We start from the raw sequence: 14,631 nt of genomic DNA, 5'->3' as shown, positions 1-14,631 counted from the left end.
ATTAGTCTGTTTTGTGTTTCCTTCCCTTGCTCTGAGCAGCGTAACTGTTTTTTCTCTTTGCTCTGAAGAACCTATGGCTATTTCCTTTATTCTTTTTTTTTCTTGAATGCACTGAAAATAGCTAGTAGAATAGGAGCAACAAGAGAAAAACAAAAGAAAGGAGTGATAAGGACAACCTCTGATTTTTAAAAAGACTTTGTATCTTTATTAATTTTAAGAAATATTCATTACTCTTTGAGTGAAAAGATAGCCTTTTCCTTTAAGTTAGGGAAATTACTGATTCAAATTATCATCAGTACCCCAGCTTATCTGCATTAATGACTTATTCCTTCCCTGAAAGAGGTTTGCTACTCACACTTTGGAGCTGGGATAAGCTGTCAAGAAATGGATTATTGTGTGTGCAATGGTGCCATCATTCACTAAAGACTCTGGAAATTCGTGTTAAACTGTTGCACAAACTTCCCAGGTGGCTCTTGGCAAACAACTTCAGAGCGAGATCAAGAAAGCCTGCTTAGATACCTCAAATAGAACTGAAGTGCTGTACTGGCATCCAAACCAAAAAACTAATCCAGAAAGCCCTGGATTTTGGTCCTTCTCTTTTTTTTAGGCCCATGACTGTCTGAAGCAGGGTAAGTCAGTCCTGGGAGCAGAAACAGGATCTCAGCTCCACCTCCAGCTGAGCTTTTAGCTACGGAGGTAACGGCAGCTGTGCCCCACGTTGGCTCCCGGGTGCTCGGCTGCCTCGGGAAGCACGCGCTCGGCACACTGGGCCTGCACCCCCAGGCACAGGCTGGGGGGAAGGCTCCAGCCTCATCACCTGCTTTTGGGGGAATGACCAAAGCAATTACGGTATGTAAATGTGTGTGCGTGGGGGGCAGTCTTCAGCCATGTCCAAAAGAGCCATTTCAGAAGTCCAGCGAGTCCGCCTGGTTAGCCGCCTTTCCTGAGCCGCAACATCTGGATGGGAAGCGCCGAAGCGACTGCTTCGGTTCAGGCCCTTCCTCGGTGGCCGTGTGAAATGGGAACAGTGCTCCCGCGTCGCGGGGGTCTTGGGGGTGCGATTCTGCGGAGTTCACGAGGCTCCTAAACACTCTGGAAACAGAAGCGCAGCGCTGGGCCAGGGTGAGCGGTACCTCCCCTCCCCGTACCAGCGTCCTCACCCAATTCTTGCACCCTGACCACCAGGACGGTTGGCTAATAAATACCATTTTCCGTAGCTGGGGGCTCAGCATGGGATTAGCATTCCCCCTGGGCAACGGAGGGGGGGAAGGAAGGGAAACGGAGGCGACGCGGTAATGCCGGGGGAGCTCGGGGAAGGCAGGGCGCCGAGGAGACACGCGGGGGGCCGCTGCCCGCGCACAGCCGAGAGGCCAAAACACAGGCGGCGGCCCCAGCCCGCCCTCGCCGGCGGCCGCAGGGGCCGCTCGCCGCCGCCCCGCCCCCGCGCCGCGCCCAGCGCATGCGCAACAGGCACCACCGGCGTCTCCTAGCAACCAGGAAACAACGGCGCGGGCGGCTGCAGCGTGATCGCCCCCGGGCGGGCGCCCAGCGGCGGCGGGTGAGTGGGGGCGCGCGCCGGTCCCGCCGCTCGCGGTAGGGCCTGGGGCCTGCCTGCGTGGGCCGAGGGCTCGGCGGCCGCAGTGAGCAGACACCAGGCGTTTTGGGTAGCTGGCAAGTTAGCACCTTAAAGCTAGGGCCGAAGTAGCCGTGGTTTTGGCAGCCCGGTGTGGTGTCAGACGCGGCGGTTGCCTTGAGCGAGCCTGTCGAGCCCTAGTTGGTTAATGGCTAACGCTGTCGTCAGGCCAACTTTTTCAGTTTCTTTCTCTCTTCCTGACGTTTTTGGTTATCAGTTTATGAGTTAACTGAGAACTGTGTAACTGTAGGCTTTCAAAAGCCCCAACCAAAGCTAAAAACCAGTCCTGTGTTTTTTCCAGTTTTTAAGGGGTACGTTATAAAGCTTTTCCTCCAACCACAGCCACTCTCCCCACCCAGGTTAGTGTCTGCTTGATAGCAGCATCTACGCCTTTAAGAAAAGCAGCAACAGTGGCAAGATTTATAATAAAATTACAAGGCTTGACAACACTGGGAACAACTGGAAATGTATAAGAACAAAAATAATTAAAATGTAAAACTACAAAAGGCAAAGTTCTGCCCTTAGGGGCTAAGGATAGTATTTCCTACTAGAAGCTGTGAGCTTAGAATTGGTGGAGAATACCAATTTAAATACAAAAGTTCTACCCTAAAGAACCCTAACAGGTGCCTAGTCTATTAGGATAGAAATCTCACCTAATTTATTGATGTTTTAAAGGTTTTGGGGCATCTGCAGATAGGAATTTTAGCACGAAGAATGACTTTGCTGGCAGAGGAACATCACCTGTAGAACAGAACTTTTATAATCTTATTGCTAATATAAGATGATCTTCATCTGTATGAGGTAGTCTAATATTGTATTATCTTAACCTATGTAAGATAAACACTATTTCTTGTTTGTTGTTTGCTGGCTGTTTGTGAGCAAGCTGACTTTCGCACCTTTGCTGATAAAAGCACCAGCTCATTCCATTTTTATGACTTTTATCACTGCTGTCATTTTCTGATCATCTAGTGTCCCATTACTGTGATGAATGCCAAGATGGGCATGTCACCTATAGTTCCTACTTGTATCTTCAAACTGACTCTCTGTATTTTTATCCTAAGCAATAGCAAGTGCAATGTTTTTTACTATTAGCATATTAAAATCTAAAAAACGAGGAGTTAAGATTAAATGATAGGTCTACCCCTGCAGCATGACATAACCATAAAAATCACAAACATGATTGTGACACCACTGGGGTATTTCCAAGGTAGACAGAGAAGTATGAGTACAATTTTGTACAAGCCAGGAGAGACTTCATCTGGGATGCTGTGTTCGGCTGAGGTCATCTGTGCTTTCAAGAGATTAACTTAGAAGAGGAAGAGTATGAAGATGAGGTGGAGAATAAAGAATCAGTTTTCTTGGAGAAAGTGAAGAGCTCTCTAAGCTAACAAAATGAAGGCTGAGTGGGGATATGACTTATCTTTAAATATATTTTACTGAATGGCAGCAAAGCAAAAGAAGTACGAAAGTAATTGACAAAAGTTGGAACAGGACACAGGTACAGCAAATTGGTGACAAATAAATGTAGACTGAAAAATTAAAAAAGGTCCCCAGCTACTTAAGCAATCAGCTTGTGGAATAGCTTTTTGGTGAGGTAAGTGGGAACAAAATACCTAGTGGTTTTTAAAATACGGTGTGGTAGGTTTCTGGTGGGAATAATGTGATGTCTTGCATGTGATAGGAGGGGATTGGATGTGGTTGTTCAGAATGTCACTTGCAGCCCTATATGCCTGTGAAGTTGGAATATGGGACGCTCGTTTTAAGACACGTAAATTGGCACAAAACTGCTTAAAAACTTCGAAGTATCTTTAATTTATATTAGTCTTTAAAACGTCCATCTTCCTATGGCAGACCATCTTTGGCTTCTATGTGAAAAGTATCTGGCTATTATTGTACATAAAATGATTGCATAACTACTATCTCTCACTTATTGTAGATTAATATTAAGTCAATTTTTCTTAGTCTCTCTCTCATGGGATGGAGGATTTCACTGTGTCTCAGTGAGACATCTAAAATCTTACACCTAATTTCTAAAAATCTTCTTCATTCAGATTGTCACAGCTTGGATTCTCCAAGGATATAGCCTAAGTCTGATGTTATTTAATATGTTCATTAATAATTTGGAAATGAGAAATAACATAGAGAAAGCAAAATCTGCTGATGAGATAAAGTGGTTTAGATTAATCAAGACTAAACAAGATCATTAGAAAGCCCTGAGAGACACTCTGCAGTTAGGTGCACTGGTAACACCACGACAGATAAAATTCACTGTTGACAAAAGGAATGTAATTTACATTGGAAGGAATATTTGGAACAGTATACTTTTCAGTAGTGAACCTAAATCAACTATAATCAAGCGGGGAAATGACATGTTTACAGTATATGGATAGCCTGGCTAAAATCTTCGCTAAAGAAATTGGGTAAAAAATTAATAGTCAAAAAGCTACGATGTCACTAGTAAAGCGTTCTAGAATTGCATATAGTATTCCAGGTTAGTTTAATCATCTCTCCAAAAGATTTAAGAGTCATAGAGAGGCTCTGAAGCAAGAAACATACATGTCTGCAAAAGCTATATGGAAAAACTAAGTTTGGAAAGGTGATAAATCAGAATATACAGGGAGTTATAAAAGAAACTAGAAAAGAGCAAATCAAGACTTCTTTTGACTAAACTTGTAATGCAAGAACAAGGAAATATGGTGTGAAATTAAACATTTAAACTGTTTACATATTTTTAAAACCTAAAGAGCAGTTGTTTATAAAGTACACTTGACATTTGGACCTGTGCCATAGCATGTCACAGGCTAAGAGAAGGATTAAGCGTTTGTGTAGACAGTAAAAATAACTACTATTGTTACGAAGAACATAAAAACTTCAGGAGACCTAAACTTTCATACTTTAGGGAAATAGAAAACCTGGAACAGATGAAGGATGGGTTTCATAAATTTATCGGAAGCATTTGGTTCTTATCACTCTAGAGGAAGGATACTGGCCTACCGTGGGACTGTTCTTATTCAGTACAGCAGGTTTTTTGTGCTGAGGCGTCTCAGTTGCTCTGTGACTGGGAAAGAATGTTACCATGTTCTTTAATTCCCGCTACTTCATTTTTTTAATAAACACATACCATCTTTCATACAGTACAAACTGGAAGAATACATTGTGCCACTATAGCTTAGAATCTTAACAGGACTTGATTTAAATGTTTTTGCATAGAATTTACAGAGAGCAACTTGTCTACTAGTCTTTGTGGCCTTCGTTAGAAACCAGACTTTTAGTTCTTGTTGCTTTTGATGATTTTTCTGAAAGGAATTAGTAGATTTAATTTATTCTATTTAACAGTTATTGAGACAGGGTATCTGAATCATCTAAATCAGCATCTCTGTTGACAGGACTTCAGAGGGCACGGAGACTGAAATACCCTCTTACTAGGCATACTAAGAGATTCAACTTCAGCAGCTGAGTATGGTCCTTGGGACACATGAAAAAGGCACTGCTATAAATCTGGCACTGCATCTTTCAAAATTTTTATTACAATCTCACATATTTTTTTATAGCCTTAGGTCCTGGAATCTTATAAATCCCTGAGAATCTCAGCTTATGTTGAAAATGTAAGTGTCTAAGTCTTGGGATTTTGAAAGTGACACTCAAATGAATGTTAATGTAATGTATCAGAATGTAAATAGACAGTGTCTTCTAAGATCTGAGATTTTAAATAAATAATTGTATTATTTTTTAGCTCACCTAAAATCCCCACCATTTCATCTAACTACAAATTAATTATATTTTTAGGCATATGTCTGTAGAATACTTCTCTGTGCATCTCAAAATGTTGTTAATTTTTTTGGTGATTTTTGGGGGGTCTGTGTAATTTATAGGCAGATCCCTTGAGAAAATGGAATCTTTCAGTGGGCTCTCAGACCGATCAGGGTGTATTTAGTCTAGAAGGTGTTACGTTGTCTCTAGGAACAGATTTTAGTCAAGTTCCGTTAGTAAACATGGGTTACATGACAGCTAGTGCTTGACTTAATCCTGATCATTTTTTTGCCTTACATGGACAAGGGCACAGATAGAACAGAATGAGCGGGCAGATTCAAAGGTGTTGACTTAATTGGTCTCACTTATAATGCATTATTTTCATACAGCATAAATCTTCAGGAACTGAATATTAATTTGGACCCGATATCTCTTTTTTTAACTCTCCTGTGAAGCCAAGTTTTTATAATATGTTAACGTTTGGAGGTTTCACAGAAGACAATTTAAGGAATAGGAAAGAAGAAAGCCCGAACAGGAGTGTGGGGGAAAGAAATAAGGGACTTTCAAGACTATTCCCCATTGTTCTCTTAATTATGACAAAGCTACATGAGAATGTGCGTGCAATGATGAGGGAGAAGTTTAAGCTGGTATACAAAGGACATGCTAGTTTATGGACTTGAGAAAGGAGAAAGTTTGCTAACATTAGAAATACAATTTTAGCATCTTTCTTTTGATTGCAGTGGAAGGCCGCAGTGGGAGAACTAGAGTGTCCAAACAGAAAGCCATTGAAATATCAAAGATGACCAGATTAGAAACAATCATTTTGGCTGTTGTCACCAAAAAAAGTTTTGAATTTCTGAGAGACGGGAAGAAACAGGAAGACTTCACTAAAACTAGCTAGACTAAATTAAGATTACCTAATTATCACCTGAAAGGGAAAAAGAATCTCACTTGTGTGTCATTTTTGGGAAGAACGTGAAAATCAAGGCAAGGTTGTAGTCATGCAGCTTAAGACTTTCTTAAAGCATGATACCGTCAACTCCCAAAGTAGATCATGTAATAGCTGATTAGAAGGTATTCTTAAATCCTTTTCTTTGCACTGCTTTTTCATAGGAAGTAATTGGTCTCAGAAGAAACCTTTGGTTCCGTCACTAAGAGGTAAATTCCACATTTGGCTGCCTTTAACTTACCCCTTTACTTTGTCTCATGTCTCACTCAACATTAAGTATTTGCAGAATCTTAGATTGTTCTGTTATTTAGGATTTTAGAAGAATAAAAGTGGGAATGGAACAAATAATGTTTTGTAAATGCGTTATCTGACTTGGAGACCATAATATTTTCTGCTTTTAAGTATATGCAAAAGGACTGTCTCCTGAGATTGGTGTTACAGATATACAACCTGTACTATAAAGGAATTGTTCATAAGATGTTGATATTTGAGCGGTACAACCACCATTAGACTTTGCTCATATTTCAGTGTATGATTTACAGATTTTTTTTTGGATTAAAGATCACTTGCTAGCCATCATCTTCTTTTTTTGTTTTTTAATAGGAAACCTATCTGCACACTTGTTAGTCAGCAAATATATGGGGAAAAATTTGTTGTATCTGGCCAGTGCCAGACTTCTCTAAATAAAAATCAGAAGTCAGCTGTCATAGAATATAAAACAAATACCTGGCAAATGCAGTCAAGCCTTTGGGTGTCTGCAGTTAAAAGCAGCAATGGCTAATGTCTCACTACTTCTGACCAGTGAAACATTCTTTATACAGTGCCTAGAAATAGGTGGGTATTGCAGATCTGCGGTTTAAGAAACTATAATCCCTGAGTAGAGAGGTTCCTAGAGAAAGCTGATGAAGTGAAGTAAGCACCATGATCATGAGCATCCTTATCTTAAGGTCTATCCAGTACTCAGAGTCAGCGTTTCTGCAACTATTCTTTCAAAAAACTAAGTCAATTTTGCTTATTTTATTTGAAATGCCTGTTTTTGGTATAATATCCAAGAGGTTAGAGGGATCCACTCTTGAACTGAAAGGTCCACGTTCAAGACTTTCCTCAAAGTCATTTTGCATTTAGAGGCAAAACGTTGCAGTCACAGAGATATTACCGGGGACAGGGACATATTCCTCCAGCTGCTTTTAAAAAGACAGAGGGACCATATTTTTTCCTGATCATTTTTACCTAGTTCTGCTAATATTCAGTTTACTATGAGCTGCCAGATGTAGACTGGCTTGTGGATTCATGTGCAGAAACATGGTTATATTTATCTCACTAACTTTAGATATTAACAGCTTGTATGTCAATATATGAGCTAGCTACTCTAAATTCCCTTTTTTTGTTAGTGGCAAAAATAGTAATTTTTAACATGCAATTCACCTGACTAATTTTAGATACCTACTTTCGGATGAATCTGCCTTAAGAGCCATTTACTGTATTGACCAGATCTCTGCTGATTATAAAGGAGGGCAACTAACTTAAATACTGGTACCTAATTTAGTTGAATGGACCCCACCTAGATTTTCTGTATACTGATCGAACTGAGCTGAGCGGACCACTCAGACTGAGGTCCTTATGGAAAAGCTGGAGCCCCTAATGAAGTTTACTGTGAAATAAGGAAGTGCCTAATGATCTGAGGCAGCAAGGTTAGCCAGAGCCGAGGGAGAATTTTGGAGATTATAGTTTTGGAATAAGGTTATATTTAGATGTAATGACTGTGCTGTTGGCTGAGAAACAACACCTGATCGTATCACTGCCCTGAAACAGAGTTGGAGCAAAATAAAATAGGCTAATTTGTCTGCCACTAAAGGTGACAAATTCCAGCTGAAGGACCATAAGTAGCACAGGATGATAACTTCATAGATTGCTTGACTATGTATTGACTGCATCAGTTATGTCAGTCTTATATTACCTCTAGCCCTAAAATGACTTTTTAAAATCAGTTATCAAAATATTGTCTTTAATATCAAAAATATATGTGAAAAAGTACAGTCCTGTGATTCTACGAACTTACAGAACACAAAGGAGAGAATATCCCTAAAATGAGAATATTCTTTATTTGATCTTAAAGATTTAATTAATTACACTTAATTACTAAATAGCAGAGTTTTATTTTTTAAAAGTTTTTCAGATAACATAGACCCAGCATTTAATCAAATTTAAAAATATAATTCCCACTGAAAATGTTGTCTGAATTCTAAATATTTAGAATAATAAAAGTTTTCATTCATTCTAATCCTAAAAGAGCCTTACCTCAACTAGCAAAGCAACGCTACGTAAAAGTTGTCTCCTCAGCAAGGGATTCCTCTCGGAACTAATCTAGGTAATTTACAGCTAATTTACACTGGTTCAAAGTGTGGTCAGAAATAGTTTTAGAAACAATGAAAATACAGTAAAATGACAGACTGACAGACTCTACTCTGAGTTTTCCAAAATATAACAGGAGTGTTGCGTTCATGTGGAATTCTTAGGCTTATCCTTCAGAGAGAAAGCGAGTGGAATCAGAGAGAATAAGGCTGAAAAATGGAAGAGTTTATTGTGGACATATGGCAGAGAACAGTAGGAACTGAGAATCAAAGAAGTCGACCTACTGAGAAAAAGATGACACACAGTTATGGAGAGATAGGGATTTGAATAAGCAGTTCACTTATGGGTCAGTAGCCATTCAATACCTGTGTGCATTGTCTGACATGATTAAAATTCAATACACAAGACACATTTTTATTATCAGTAAGCCAGAGAGATCCATGTGCATCATTGCCTCAAGTCAGGGAATGATTGCTGAATACAGAGAGTTTTATAGGGATCAAGCTAACAACACTATTTGATGACAGAAGGTGTTGAAATCCAGAAGAGTCACTGCAGTAAAAAAGCAGGCCGAGGGGCATAATCCGCAGTAAAGTAATTGTCCACAGTTCTCTGATTGCTGTTACAGATCACACTGCTTTTTTTACTATTACCAAGGAACCAAATGTTTCTGAACATGTAGAAAAATATGCATGTTTCTTGAAAATATTCTCGAAAGTTAAATGCATTTATATTGGGAAGAAACATTTATGATTAAAGACTCTGGTTATCTTGGAAAATGTGCAATTATTTGAATCTGTTAAATGTACATCATTATGGATACCTTTACTTGAATTAACTTTTAAAATGGTTTGATTTAAGCCTTATTAAACCCGTTCAGAATTAAAATTCTAATAGTTTTGGTTTAACTCATATCTAAAATGAATTGAGCTGAACTGAGTTGAGGCTATGTTAATTCTGAATAAGTGTGCATGTGTCCCCACCAGGATTTAATACAGTTTAAATAGTCTGGTTTTCCTGAATACTTTTGAATGAGCAAACCTTATTAAATTTAATTTATTTAATGTTGATGCTTACTTTGTACAATGACTGCATAAGTAAGACAGTAGTTATGTCCACACCTTCAGTAATTTGTCCTTTACTTTTTCTCTTATATAAAGTCAGCTGGTCCTTGGCCAAAGCTGAGCTTCCTGAAGCAGTGAATGGTAGCGCGTGTGTGTGCACGTGCAAGGGTAAAGCAGATGGAGCTGAAGAATCTTTTCTTATTCTGTTTTTCCTCTTGAAACTCTAAAGTATCTAGTGACCTGCCTATGAAGTTTTGAACTTCAGATCTATTTTTAGGAAGACCTTACATGCTTCTTCATGAGGCAGCTTACCAAGTGGTTTCACTGCTACTGTGCGTTCCAGTTTCTCAGGATTATGGGCAGGAGAACAGTACCTGAAGGAATTCAGAGGACTCAAGAAGAGCTCCAAATTTTATTGAACATAACAAACAGTAGTCCTGAATTTTGTATTTGCTCAGGCTGCAGCTAACTAAATAATAATCTCTTATATCGCAGGGAGGCTGTCACGATTGTCTTAGCTGAGAATCAAAATACCCTAATCAGACCTTCAGGTCATGTCTGATTTATACATGCAAATAAAACTAACTTATAGGAGTGCATGTCCTATATATTTGTACAACAGTATAGCTTGAGCCTTAATATTCTTATTAGATTTGTATTTTGTTGGTAGATGTATTTTACCAAATGTGTTCAAGTGTTAGGAAGTTGGTGGTACAAATGCAACCTTACTGTTTAGAAGGAACAACTTTCTGCAAGTTCAGAACTTTCTGAACTTTCTGCAATTCTTCTGTTATGCCGAAGAATTTCTCGAATTTGTCTAGGCTGATTAGATGGGTCAAATGAATGAGAAAGCCTGTCTTACAAGCTTTCCTAAATCACGGGTAAGCTGATTCCTAAAACACAGAAGGGAGTTTGTTTGTCTGCTTTTACATTTTTATTTGTTTGTTTTTAGAATGGGTAAAAAAGTGAAGAAGGAAGCAGAGCCTCCACCCAAGGATGTGGTAAGTTAATAAACTGCTATATGCTATAAAATAAACATTACACAATTATAGGCCCAGCTCTACCATCCTTACATAGTTCCTTACTCCACTAGCATACTCACATAATTCTAAAAATGTCTTTTAAAGATGATTCTGTTTCTGCTTTTTTTGGACAGCATGCAAACCAGAGTAACTGGGCATGTGTAGTTCTTTGTGGAGATTGTTGTCCTTGGCAAGCTTTGCAAGTAGTAATGTATGAAACAATCCGGGCTTCTCTTTATTTGACGAACAGCATTAGCCTTCCACTTGTAAAAATCAAAGGAGAGAAAGGAGAAAAGAGACCTGAAATCTGCCAGTCTTTTGAACTGTGGAGACATTCTCTCTTTTTTCAGATGAAAAAAATAAGAGTCGAGATGGACCTGCAGAGTTTTGTGCTGAATGCATAGTTTTACAGATATTTTAAATGACAGTACTATATATTATTCTGGATCTTTTGCAAAGATATAAATTCACTAGCAGCAGTTCAAGTTCTATGGGTATCATTGGGAGTGTCACAGTGAGAAGCAGTGAAACTGAAGCCAACTACAAAATAATGGTGTTATATGACTCTAGAGGTTGAAGGTCTAGGACTAATTTGTACATACTTTTTGAGAGCTTCTGCAAAGCCATGAGGTAGAAGGAAACCCAAATAATGAAAGCAATTCAAAATATAGACATTTTTAGAGTCTAATTGGTTTATTCAGAAAAAAGTAGAGAAAATAAGACTGAAATGTTGAACAGAGTGTAATAAAAATTCTGCCCCGGATAATGTCTGAGTTACTGAGGAAGCAGGATCTTAACCAGCCCATCAAGAGAGCAGGAAACTAAATGCAAAGTTCAGTGCACTGTTCCAAAAAACAATGGTTTTGTATCTATAAAGAGAGGTGGTACTACAAGAGCTTTTTCAACGTATCATAGAAAAATTGAACAGTAAAAACTATATCACCATTTCAATATTAAGTAGCATAAATAATATTGACCAGGACAGAGTAACAGAAGTCAGTCATTCTGGTTCAACTGCATATCCAAAGCCATGACATCACTGAGGCTTAGCCCTTGATATCAGTTCTTGCCCAACTGTTCTGCGTAAAGATAAATATTAAAAATGTAATTCATAAGTGGTAGTCACCAGTGAATCCTCATGAAATGAGGCTTGAGATAAAACCACTAAAGAAACGTGAGAGGGTAAATCAATTGAAAGCCTTTCTGCATGAAATAACCTAAAAAACAAGGAGGAAACACAAAGAAGATGTCTGTGCATAAGACTATGTAAAAGAGACCTGAAGAATTAAAACAAAATATCTCTGCAGCCTAAAAAAAAAATTGAAAGGTATGATAATAGAATTAAGGCACAGAGATGAACTAACTGCTTCCACAGTAGTAAAGAGAGACCATTTCAGTAAATATCTAGAAAGTCAGTAGAAGCAAAACCGCAGTTTCTAGATCCATCAGAGTTTCTGGAGACAAATATGGTACCACCTACTAACTACTACAATAACCTGTGAATAATGTTAGAAAAGGTATTTAACAATTGGAAAAATTAAACAAAATTGCAGAAGTGGTCAGCAGAACCGTTAAAAAATAAAGAATTGGAAAGAGTGAAGTGCAGGTGGCATCTGCAATTTTTGGCTTAAATACTTACCATTATTGTACTTCAGACTAGCACATTCCCCCTAGCAGTCGTATCAGAAGAAAACAACTGAATGTTGCATAGTAAAACTATTAAATATGAAAATAGATTATTGGTTAGTTCTAACCAGCAACCAAACAAATATTCTAGCCTTATAAATATTGTTAACAGTGATCTTGTAAAATCAGATTTCAGACCTCCAAATTTGACTTGGATATTTCAGGTGGCAGGAAATAAGATGCAGACAAAATACAAGATATGTTAGCTATTATCTTCTGATTGATAAAATGCTTATGAAAACTGTCAAGTCCAAGAAAAGAATCCTTGAGATAATGTGAACAGACTGTAAGAGAGCCTTTGTGCATGTGGATTGCACTGGGAATATATGGTGCTGCAGATGACCACTGATTTTTATGGGCTTTTAGGAATAGGTGGAAAACAGATCTCAGCCTAGCCACTGTTTATGTGTAACAGGGAGTATTCCTGAGGACTCTGTTGTCCCTACCTTTCATAATTTGTCTTTTGCTATTATCTATTCTTCTGAGGACTAGACTTCTCCAGGAAAAATACTGCTTTCAGCTTGCTTCTTTATATGGATAACCTTAGCCTATATTTCAGACAGATCAGATATGGTAGCTTTGGCATAGATTGATAGGAACTTTTCATATAATATCTTCATTAAGTTTGGTTTAGAAGTTTTTACTATTTGACCATCAATTAGGGCATAGATATAAAAATGAAAGTCTGAGCTTACCACTGGAAAAAGTACTGCGGCATTAGCCCTGAAAGAAGGCTATAAATATCTGAATAGTTTAGAAAGTCCTCTCATGGCTATAATGTCTGGTTATAAAATGGAAAGCAAAGCTTAGAAAACAAACTAGAGTTCAGTTTACATTGTGGAAAGAGGTTGCCAGTGGAACGTCATGGCGATTTATTCTGAAACCTGTGTCATCCAGCCTATGAGAATTAATGTCGTAGCTTCATGAAAATGTCAGTCAGTCAGCAGCCAAACAAATGAATGCAACATTTCAGATTATTAACAAAAAAATAACAGGTAAAACAGCATACCACTAACAATTCCATTATACATTCATATGTTGAATGCCATTAACAGTTGTGATTTTTCCATCTCAAAAAGGATACAGTTGAACTAGAAAAGTACTAAGACAGACAACAAGAATAATCAAAGAATGGCTTTTTTATTGGGAAAGATTAAAAAGATTAGGATTCTTCATCCTGAAAAGGAGATGACTGTGAAAAGGAATATGATAGAAGCCTAGAAAATTATGCATGTACAGAGAAGGCAAAGAGGTATCATTTATTTCCCTTGCTCACAGTGAAAGAACTGGAGGGGACAAATAAAATTATTGGGTGATAAATTAATACAAAAACAAGGCACTACTATTTACCTTAGACATTGTTAAACTATGATACTTGTGCCTCAGAATATTAAGGATGGCTAAAATACAGATGGCTTCAAAAATTATGTACCTAATTAACTGGCAAAAAATTTACTTGGACTTTTTAAACGCAGAGATAAAATCTCTAGCTCACCAGGTCTCTAAGTTGCAGGCTGCTGGAGCCTGGGAAGGGATATAAGCAAAGTTTAATAGTCTGCTTGCCCACCACAGTTAGTGTCCTTTATCAGAGATAGGATGCTGGGCTAGATGGACCTTTGGTCTGACTGAAAACATTTTGTATTACCTTTGATTTAACGTTTCAAATGAATGGGTTGATCGAAGCCAAAAAAACAGATATTCAGCAGATTCCAATGGCTTCAAAGTCAAATGCACACAAAAATCATGATCAGAGACATATAGGAGTTTTGAATTATAGCATTTTTTTCATTTATTTTATTTTTCTTAATACAAACTAAGTATTGGAATGTTATTACTTGTTAAACCAGACAGATTTCTGTGTTTATTTCAAGGTCATATGTGACTTCAAGCATATTACTCTAGCACCTAATCTGGCCTATAATGTGCCATCAAGGGGAGAGCCTACAAAAATTCATGAAGATTTTGGAGCACATCATGATAACAAAAAAATGAACTCTAGCTATGCTGGCATTATGATAACGAAATGTCACATCCAGTTCTGTGATATTTTTGACTGAAAATGTTACTTGCCGGCAAATCAATGCCCTACTCAGGCCTTTTTAAACATATGTCCATTTTGGTGATTCTTCTTATTATGTTTTAAGTCAAAAGATACTGCTAATAGGAAGCTGACCA

General features: G+C 38.2%; 1 protein-coding gene across 3 annotated transcripts in view; it reads left to right on the top strand.

The window, feature by feature from the left end:
* The first annotated feature begins 674 nt into the window (after positions 1-674).
* The window catches only part of ARMC3 (armadillo repeat containing 3), a 71,265-nt gene continuing 57,308 nt past the window's right edge, over positions 675-14,631 (top strand). The window contains exons 1-3 of one of the 3 annotated variants that reach the window (XM_068934571.1): positions 675-849; positions 6,497-6,541; positions 10,701-10,749. In XM_068934571.1, the coding sequence (XP_068790672.1) occupies positions 10,702-10,749 (48 nt within the window). In that variant the 5' untranslated portion in view covers positions 675-849; positions 6,497-6,541; position 10,701. Of the gene's footprint in view, positions 850-1,472; positions 1,559-6,496; positions 6,542-10,700; positions 10,750-14,631 lie in introns of those variants that run through there. The other 2 variants (XM_068934570.1, XM_068934569.1) reach the window with 2 other exon arrangements.

The sequence above is a fragment of the Struthio camelus genome, chromosome 2 (genome assembly GCF_040807025.1).
Source record: "Struthio camelus isolate bStrCam1 chromosome 2, bStrCam1.hap1, whole genome shotgun sequence".
Taxonomy (NCBI): domain Eukaryota; kingdom Metazoa; phylum Chordata; class Aves; order Struthioniformes; family Struthionidae; genus Struthio; species Struthio camelus.
This window is presented reverse-complemented; position numbering and strand designations above follow the sequence as displayed.